The 10,708-nt window shown below is 37.2% G+C and overlaps 1 protein-coding gene across 6 annotated transcripts in view; it reads right to left on the bottom strand.

Moving 5' to 3' along the window:
• Window positions 1-65: 65 nt before the first annotated feature.
• WASHC4 (WASH complex subunit 4) overlaps window positions 66-10,708 on the bottom strand; it is a 73,787-nt gene continuing 63,144 nt past the window's right edge. The window contains exons 33-35 of one of the 6 annotated variants that reach the window (XR_002823647.1): window positions 10,373-10,448; window positions 3,126-3,264; window positions 66-795 (exon numbers count right to left, since the gene is read on the bottom strand). Coding sequence is in view for 5 of the 6 variants with exons in the window: in XM_023728998.1 (XP_023584766.1) it covers window positions 10,381-10,448 (68 nt within the window). In the remaining variant the exon portion in view is untranslated. Of the gene's footprint in view, window positions 796-2,354; window positions 3,265-7,082; window positions 10,449-10,708 lie in introns of those variants that run through there. The other 5 variants (XM_023728998.1, XM_023728999.1, XM_004373784.2 and 2 more) reach the window with 5 other exon arrangements.

Here is a 10,708-nt window from a genome sequence, read left to right as displayed (position 1 = left end):
GTTAAGTGCTGAGTACTAGCCAAAAGGTTGGCTGTTCAAACCCACCCAGAAGTCTCATGAAGACAGGCCTGAGATCTGTTTCCAAAAGGTCACAGCCTTGAAAACCCTGTGGAGCAGTTCTACCCTGCTACATGGGGTCGCCATGAGTCAGAACTGACTCAATTGTAACTAAAAGAAAACTGACTGGGATAAAATTTCCCCCTGGAAAAATAAAAGAGTATGAGGAAAAACTTAATGGCCAGGTATAATTTTTTAGTAAGGGTATCAGAAAATACAAAAAAGCAGTTGCCTCCGAATTTGTTCTTTAAAAAAAAAAATTAAAGCAAATATTACAGTGGAAATCAACTACTTTCAGAGAGCAAACCAAGGAAGAAGACAACATCTGGCAAGTGCATCTAAGCTATTCTTTTTAGTATGAAAAGCTTAGTGACTGCATTTGCTGCTCAGAATTAATAAAAATTAATCATTCTCTTTTCAGTAAGTATCTGTTCACCACTGTGTATATGAATATGCAGTGGCTAAATATGGTTTAGAGAGAAAGGAAAAGAAATATCCTATCAAGAATTTTAAACACTAGAATAATTTAGGTTTCTGCTTACCTGGAGTATATTTTGTATGGCACAAATTATCAGCAGGAGGCCAGGACAGCTGACGCATCTCCTACAGCCAGGTCCTGTGTCCCCATGTTGACGTGAGCAGTGACCTTCATTCTAGATCAGTAATCACATTTTTCTTTCTAAAATCCTTTATTCTTTTCCAAACACCACTTTTCTTGTCTTTTGCAGATATGTTACGCTATTAATTTGGGAAAAGAAATTATTGAGGTTCAGAAGGTAAGGTGCATTTTAGTTTAACAACTACTCAAAGGACATCTGTACACATACTAAGATTTTTCTCCAAAAGAAAGATGATGCTCGCTAGGCACTGTGGCCAGGTTAGAGATTTCCTTTTGAGCATTCTAACCATCAGACATTTCTGACCAGCTGGTTCCACAATCTCTGGTAACACATGTGGAGCTCTTCATAAAGATCACTGCTGCAGCTCGTGCTTGCTTTTAATCCATCTTCTTGCTTGCATACTAGGTTGGTTAGCTGTTCCTTTCTTTCAAAATTAAGATGGTACGAACTTCAGTACCTGTATGTGCTCTAAAGCCTTGCTCCTCAGTGTGCAGTCAGAGGACCAGCGTGACAGACATTGCCTGGGATCGTATCAGAAATGAAGATAGCAGAACCCCCCCACCCCCCGCCCGCCTCTCAGCAGCTTACAGTCTTTCTTTCATTCATTTTTTGAGAGCTTAGTTTGTATAGGAAAAACCCTGGAATTACAGCAGTGAACAAGACAGATACGGTCCTTGCCCCCATGGGCCTTCTAGTTCAGTGCTGTCCAGTACTTCCTGCAGTGATGGAAATCTATAGCTGCACTATCTAATACATAGATTGAAATGTGGCTAGTGTGACGGAAGAGCTGAAGTTTTAATAAAACTTTTTATTTAAATTTAAACATTAACATGAACTGAGTGGCTACCATATTAGTGCAGTTCTAGTCTGTAGGGGGAGGGCAGAAAGACCAAGGACCAAGAGTAACATACATGAAATAAGAGCAAACACTGCAAGTTAGTACTCAGTGGTATAGATCAGGGGTTGGCAAACTTAATCTGTAAAGGGCTGCATAGTAAGCCTTAAGGCTTTGTGAGCCATACCATCTTTGTTGCAACTACTTGTAACATGCAGGCAGCCATAGACAATACGTAAATGAATGGGTATGGCTGTGTTCCAGTTAAACTTTATTTACAGAAACAAGTGGTGAGCAAAATGGCCATAGTTTGCCAACACCACCTGGTATAGATTAAGAGAAAATAAAGGGGTTGAATGATAAAGGTTTTGTGAAGGAAGTTCTTCTATGGGCTCTTCTGGGCTTTTATAATAATGGTCTCATACAGTATTTGTCCTTTCGTGATTGACTTATTTCAGTCAGCATAATGCCCTCCAGAGCTGTGGACTCTTTTGGGGATGATGATTATGATTTGGCTATGTAAATGATATTTTGGCTGAAAATCTGGTCTAGATTCTAGATGAAGTAATGCCTTGAGTTTTCAACAGAGCAAGCACATCCACCTGAAGGCACACACAGACAAGAGGAATGAGGCTAGATTACATAAGACATCGAAAGCCAAGCCAAAGCGGTTTTAAGTGCATCTTAAGCTTTTTCTTTTTTCCCTCTTAAACTCTCATAACTTCAGGATCCAGAAGCACTGGCTCAATTAATGCTGTCCATACCACTAACCAATGATGGAAAATTTGTACTATTAAATGATCAACCAGATGACAATGATGGAAGTTCAAGTGAAAATAGAGGCGCAGAATCTGAAGCATAACTCACTTGTGCCTTTGGGGGAAGAGCGCAAGGGAAGGAGAGCTACCTCCTTAAGGGTTTTCAACTTCTTTGACATGCAGGCGCACTAACCTGGTTTCAGAATGCTGACAATCGTTTGTGGAATGTCCTCTCCATGCCTTGGTACTGAGACTTGGGAGGGAAACAGTAAGAAATGCTTGACAACACATTTCTACCCATCTACAGATGTTATTTTAGGTGCTTCGTGGTAAGTCCTTTTCTTAGATTGCATTGTTCAGCACTCAAAGAAAACATGCATTGTTCACTTTATTTGAATATCATGTCTTTTCAGTTTCTAGTATCCTTTTTTAAAAATGAGGGAAGCCTAGATTTACAATTTGATAAACACTAAATATTTCCTATTAATATAATCTATTTTTGTATTTTACTTAATGAGCTTTAAGTGCCTGTCATTCTGAAAATTGTGTATTTATAAACCAGCTTGTTTCATGATTGGACCTAATAGCATTGATTTGTGCAGTTAGGGGAAGAGCACTGCTTTGAGGCCCAAGCACTAGCAGAAATGCAGTTGTAGTTTTGATAACTGTTCAAGACATCATGCAATAAACAGATGTGCAGATGAGTCCCATATGTTTAATTTTACATTGGAACCTTAATAAAGCCAGCATTCAGAAGTTTAAGGTCCTCTTAGATATGACTGTTTTTAGTGGTGGCTCACTGTGGACTGGGTGCAATCTCCCAATTCCTGTTTCTTCTGAGCCAGAATAACCCACCTCAAGGAAGGGACCAATTAATTTTGAAACTCAGCTTGAAGCACAGCTAGTCGTGGGGCTTGGTGTAAGAGCTGTTTCCCCGACACATCTGGTTCCTAGCATCCTGGTCCACTTGAGTTGCCACGCCATTCCCTCCTACCTGTGAAATAAGCAGCTAAGTATAAAGATCTTGAGTTGGTGCCGTGTGTTTAATTGTAACCACGTTCAGCAGAATATCGTTGTCTTTGTAATAGATTAACCTAACCTAGCAATATATGCTAGCAAATAAAAACTATCATTCTGTTTCTTTTGCTTTTTGTGGTTTTTTTTTTTCCTAGAACATTCCTGGAAGAAAACTTAAAGTCAGTTCTGTAGCTTTAACAGTTAATTTCCAAAAAAAAAACTAGGGCACAAGGAAAGCACAGCAGAGGGGGATGTACTACCAAAAATACCTCTATTCAGCATGAGTAGAATCATGTGATCCCATTGCCAAGTTTTTAAAAGGTATTGCTTCTCTCCTTTGAAAATGCTGGACTTTCATAAAACCACTCTTGCAACCCCAAATTAATATTATAGGGTCTATATGAAGACTCCACTCTTAAAATATATACACCATCAAAGACATAGTGAGCTGGTATGAGCCAGTATGAAATTATTAGTTCAGTGTTAACTAATGCCTTGTTGTCATGTGCCATTGAGTCAATTCCAACTCATGGTGACTAAGAGGAAAACTGCCCCATAAGGTTTCCTAGGCTGTCACGTTTATGGGAGCAGACTCATGGAGCCGCTGGTGGGTCTGAACCACGGACCTTTCAGTTAAGAGTTATAAGCTTGGGTATCATAACTGTAGTAGGTCAAAAGGTTCTCTGACAGGCTGCAAGAGCCACAGTCCCCTGAATTTTTTTTTTTTTTCCTTGCTTAGAAGTGGTCAGGATGGGGGGAAAGAATCTTACATCCTGAAGAATTATATTAGGTTGAAACTAAAATCAATTTTCTAAGAAGTACTATTAAGAATGTGTGGCTGAAATAAGATACAAAGTATATACAAAATAAAGTTCTTTCATCAAAAGACACCATTCAGAATGAAAAGTTAACTGAAAGAATATTGACAATCGCATGTAACCAACAAATCAGTATACAAAATATATGAAATAGTCCTATCATTAGCAGAAAAGAAAAAAAAAATAGAAAAAGTCATGAAAGCACTTCAGAGAATAGAAAATACCAGGGCTCCTAAGCATACAAATACTCTCAATCTCATACAGTAGTCAGAGAAATGCAATTAAAACTACACTGAGGTACTACTTTTTATTTACCAGACTTCAAAAATTATAATGTCAGTCAGTGCCAGGTGTTGCTGGGGATGGGACAGTGAGGAGTCTGATCCACTGCTGGGGAAGAGAACAGTTTGGCATTATCTAGTAACCCAAAAGTGCACCTGCGTGACCACCTAGCAGTTTCACTAGTAGGTACATGCCCTGGAGAAACTCATAACACATACACCCAGAAACACACAATAAGGATTACAGCAGCACTGCTCATTGTTCTTAGGTGCAGTGGAGTCGGTTCCGATTCACAGCGACCCTATGCAAAACAAAACGAATCACTGCCTGGTCCTACACCATCCCCATAATCCTTGTTATGCTTGAGTCCACTGTTGCAGCCACAGTGCCAGTCCATCTCATTGAAGGTCTTTCTCTTTTTCACTGACACTCTACCAAGCTTGATGTCCTTCTCCAGGACTGGTCCCTCCTGATAACATGTCCAAAGTACGTGAGATGAAGTCTCGCCATCCTTGCCTCTAAGGTGCATTCTGATTGTACTTCTTCCAAGACAGATTTGTTCATTCTTTTGGCAAGTCCATGGTATATTCAATATTCTTCGCCAACACCACAATTCAAAGGCGTCAATTCTTCGGTCTTCCTTATTCATTGTCCAGCTTTCCCATGCATATGAGGCGACTGAAAACACCATGGCTTGGGTCAGGTGCGCCTTAGTCTTCAAGGTGACATCTTTTTAACACTTTAAAGAAATCTTTGCAGATTTGCCCAATGCAATGCATCTTTTGATTTCTTGACTGCTGCTTCCATGGGTGTTGATTATGGATCCAAGTAAAAGGAAATCCCTGACAACTTCAATCGTTTCTCCGTTTATCATGATGTTGCTTACTGGTCCAGTTGTGAGGATTTTTGTTTTCTTTATGTTGAGGTGTAATCCATATGAAGGCTATAGTCTTTGATCTTCATCAGTAAGTGCTTCAAGTCCTCTTCACTTTCAGCAAGGAAGGTTGTGTCATCTGCAAAACGCAGCTTGTTAATAAGTCTTCCTCCAATCCTGATGCCCGTTCTTCTTCATATAGTCCTGCTTCTCGGATTATTTGCTCAGCACAGACTGAATAAGTATGGTTAAAGGTTACAACTCTGACGTACACCTTTTCTGACTTTAAACCACGCAGTATTCCCTTGTTCTGTTCAAACGACTGCCTCTTGATCTATGTACAGGTTCCTCACGAGCACTGCTCATAGCATCGCAAATTTGCAAATAACCCAAATAGCATCAACAGTAGAATAGATAAAACTGCTATGTATTCATATAAAGGAATACTAGAGAAGTAAATATATATTAACTACAGCTATATGTATGAACAGGGATGAATTTTTAAAACAACATGGAATGAAAGAAGTCAAACACATACAGTAAGGTTCCATTTATATTAAGTTTAAAACAAAAAAACATGCAAACCACATTATTTGAGAAAATACAGACAGGTTGTAAAACTAGAGAAAAGCAAGAGAATGGTTACCACAACATTGCACCTCGTGGTTTCTTTGGGTGGAGAGGGAGCTGAGATATGGGAGGAGGGACAGTGGGAGCTTCCAAGGTGGTGGTGACAGGCTCACTCTCAACCCATGTGGTGTGCTTCTATTTTTACACTTAAAACAGTACATACATATTATATACTCTTTTGCATGTATGTAATTTTTAAATTAAGAAACACTGGGTGCCTTGCCCTTTCCCTCAACTTACTGAAGTGTGTTCTGATGCATATTAAAGCACTCTGAAAAATTACCCAGTGCCATATGAATGAAAGTGGGAGGGGATGGAAAATGGGACCTTTTAAGAAGCCAGCTATCCTCACCAATTTTCATTTCCCAGTGTTGTCCCTGGTTTATTTCATATCCCTGTCAGACTACCTTTAGGGAAGAGCAGGACGTTCCTTATGTTGTCCACACTTAGGTAAGCCATTTAAAAAGGAATCGTTCTTATGAGACCCACTCAAAGTCAAATAGAGACTGTTTATTTTCAAACTTTCCCATCTAAGAGAGTAATAAAAACAGCTAACTCTTATATGCCAAATGCATTTCTACCTATGAGAGTAATCATAGTAATAGCTAACACAGCAGTTACCATTTCCTAAAAGTGCTTTACACAATTTAACTAAATCCTCAAACTGTCTAGGAGCTACATACTTGTACATTATCCCCATTTTATGCCTGAGGAAATGAAGCACAGAATTGAAGTAACCTGCTTGTAAGCAGCAAATCAGGACTGCGATCAGACAGTCTGGCTCCACAATCTGTGCTTTTAACCACTACGAGCTATATATACTGCCTCATGAGAAGGTCAAAGACAAAACAGTCTCCAAAAGTTTCTCAATACATTAAAGTTTGAAGATTTTCTGATACTTAGTAGTTACATCAACTTAAAGTGCATCTTTAGTTTTGTTACCTTTTGTGCAGATTTATGAAAAGATTAAATATTTTAATATTGATTTGGCATAGACAGGTACAGTCCTGAATATATCTCCACTCATGAGAACTGTCAGTTTGTCATACCGTGGTGGCTTGCAAGTTGCTATGATGCTGGAAGCTATGCCACCGGTATTTCAAATACCAGCAGGGTCACCCATGGTGGACAGGTTTCAGTAGAGAGTCCAGACTAAGGATAGGAAGAAAGGCCTGGTGATCTACTTCCAAAAACCAGCCAATGGAAACCATATGGATCACAACAGAATATTGTTCAATATAGTGCAGGGCCTCACAAGGAAAGACCAATTGCTAAGAAGGACAACATGTCTGATAAAATGGAGGGCCAGCAAAAACAAGGGAAATCCTCAATGAGATGGATTACACAATGGCAACAACAATACGCCCAAACATACCCATGATCATGAAGATGGTGCAGCACCTGGCAATGTCTCATTCTGTTGTACCTGAGTCAGAGCCAACTTGACAGCAACTAATTAACAATGAGAACTGGAGGTATCTGGTGAATGAGGTGGTAAAGGAGCACCAAACTACTGAAGTAGGGGAAAATATCCAAATATTATATATAAAAACTTTTATGTAAACTGAATTCTATCTTTGCCATCACAATCGGAGTTCACTGCATCTCTACAGATTTCCACTTATTCTGGATTCCTTTTTATTTGAAATCTTTGACAGCCTATTAACTTGTTCTTAACACTGAAAAACCTTTGTTAAAACTGCAGCATTAAAACTACACTAAAGAAAGGAATACTACCAGTCTGAAACTCTTCTGCAATATGCAGCTGGAAAGGAACCATGCTAAAATTATTAAAATTGCTACTTTTTCATTTAGCAAATCAGCATAAAAGAGTAACATGATGACGATGTATGTGATGGTGTCATCTTTCCCACCATCTTACAAATTTCTTACCTAAAAGAAGGTGCAGCAACCACACTTAGGCCTTTAACCAAAAACAATTTCCCCAGAGTAGTATTTCATTTCAACTCATGTTTGCAAAGAGCAGTATAGTTATTTCTAACATATTAAACACTGCAAATTAGATTCCTTCTCTGAATTAGGATTTGAAATAAAAAATTCATGCAAGTTCTTTTTATCTGAAACTAACAATTGTAGGATCAAGAATTTATAAAGGAAAGAAAAATCCTTCATCTGTGAAAATGGAGGGGAGCCAATGCCCCTACTTCTGTACTTGAAATTTGTCGCCTATGTGCATGCAGGCATTTTTTTTTTTAAAAGAGAGATTCCATATATTTTATTAAATAAAAGGAGACCCCAAAAAGGTTAAAAACTACTGGTTTAAGACATTCATTTTGAACATAAAGATCCAGGGAAAGGAAATTTTTGAAATTACATTTATTGATGTTTGAGTATACATACTGTATTCTACTCTTAGAATGGGGGAGAGCAGGAAGCCCCACACAAGTGATGTAACAAACCATCTTTTACAAATTTCAATTAGAACTGACAATGTTATGGTTAGTCCTTAATTCCTGAGAATTTGAACATCAAGTTTTTTGTAAACAAATCCTCACATTAATTTTTAAATTATAGTATGTCTGAAAAAATGAAAATATTTTAGCAAGAAAAAAATCATCATCCAAATGTGTATAGGAATTTAGGTGTGAATACACTCCAGCTCTGTAGCTCTGAAGTTTAATAGCAATAAATATGCTTCACCTTTTCAGAGATTTTATTGCAAATACATGAATTTTTTAATAATTTGTCCAGGCTGCAGTGACATTATTTTGAACTAAAGGTAAAATACAAACCTATCACTTTCTTCTCCATTGTAGATATCCAGGAAGTCAGCATGTGAACCTTATCTAGTCTTGATAAAACAATGAATTTACATGTATAGTGGTATGAATGGAGACATCTGATTCTCTTCTAATCACAACTTCTATTCCTTATTAAAGGGGATGCTTTTAAGAAAGTTAGAGAAAAAAAAAAAACTCTTGCTATGAAATGGTGACGAATTTGATACAATAAAATACAAGATCATTAATAAAAACATTTACTATAATGGAAATATAAATTATTAATTATGCAGCATGCTTTAGGGCCATTTCTACAGTTAGAATGAATTACAAATATTAAATGCCTTTAATCCACCCATTGTTCTTAATTCTGCAAGTCATGTTTACATAATAAACAAAAAACATTTCCTACATAGTCTGTTTCTTCCAACTTTAAGTCAACAGTGAACTTATTTATCTTGGGCTGGGAAAGTTACCCTATCTAATCAGTGACTACAGATAGGGCATTGTACACCCATTCTAAAAGCTGGAAATCAAAGAACAACGTTAGAATTACTTGCAGGATCTATTCAAAGAAATGCTTAGCAGGCAAATGCAATGGAAAAATCAAGTTTCCCAGAATAATGTTTGTATTATATTTAAAGTTTTAAATTTTTTTCGTTGTATTAAAAGATTATAGGCCATGATTAACCATTTAGCTTGCATACTCTTCACAAAAATAAAGCTAGCAGCTCTCGAGAAACTAAATTTACTCAAAAATCTTTCTGTATTTTTTAAACCAGTTAATGATTTAATTTATTAGAACTTTGTTCTCACAGTGGTAATTTTTTAAAAGCCTGCACAGTACAATGAGATTATACTTGTGTTAAAGAAAAAGTCTGCCCAAACCATCACCAAGATTTCAATTGAACCTTAATGTGAAGAAACCTGAGTTTGGATGTAGAAATAAGAATTCATCAATATTCTCCGATATCGTTCGTAGTAGCCTTCCACCAGAAGTGAAGCTTCAAGCGGGACTATATGGCTTTGTCTGGATTTTCTTTCATGTTGAGTATTAAGTAAATCTTAAATTTAAAGCAGTTGTTGGAGGTTAAATGTTCCCAAAGCAATGTAAACTAGGATAAAACGTCTCACCAAAGACATCAGCAGCTCTGTGAGTCACATGAAATTAACAATGAAGGAATAATCATCGGTTTATACTGTACATAAAGGGTTCACAGCACACTTGTGCCTCACCTCTAGTATCCAAGTCATCTTCATATATTCCTTTTATAATAATGGTGCGTATGCTTCATGAATTTCAGGCTCAATTCCTTTTTTTAAAAAATATGTATTTACTGGCTATACATGGTATATGGAAGGAATGTCCAATGACTTAAAATAAATATGCATCGAAGACTTTTAGAAATACAAAGTATAAATACTCATGTAGATTACAAGAGATCTGAGGTGGCAGTTTAGGAATTTGGATTTGCCCTTCTATAACTTCACTTCAAATACCTGTTCTTAGGCACATCCTCCAAGCTAAAATCCAATTTTAAATTTCATTCTCAACCTATCCAAAGTAGAGTTTTTGGAAGAAGAATGGACCTAGCTTTAGAGCACTGCCTTAAAAAGTTCCAACATCAAAATATTTTCTAGAGATTGACCCAGGAAACAATTCATCAATAGCTTATTAACATCCATTTGACTGACAATAGCATTAACACAATTCTGCTCATTTCTTACGGCAATGCATACCATTGGTATCATTTCACAACAGGCTCCGCAGACACAGTGCTGTCGGACAGGTCTCCGTTGCTTGTTTTAGTTTCTTCTGGAAGCATGAAGTGAAAATAACAACGGACACATTTAGGTTCATTTGCAAAAATGAATTAAAAGGTAAATATTAAAATTTGAATAGAAACAGAGCTATGTTGCTAAATTTCAAATTAAGAAAATGTTGTATCCACTAAATATTTCTCTAATATCACAAATTATACCTAGTTTGTTTACCTTAAGTTTTTTACAATCTAGGTTAAATACTGCAAAGGTTTGACTGGTTCTTAATGAGTGAGGAATAGGGAGAGATGAGAA

The sequence above is a fragment of the Trichechus manatus genome, unplaced genomic scaffold (genome assembly GCF_000243295.1).
Source record: "Trichechus manatus latirostris isolate Lorelei unplaced genomic scaffold, TriManLat1.0 scaffold00027, whole genome shotgun sequence".
NCBI classification, from domain to species: Eukaryota; Metazoa; Chordata; class Mammalia; order Sirenia; family Trichechidae; genus Trichechus; species Trichechus manatus.
This window is presented reverse-complemented; position numbering and strand designations above follow the sequence as displayed.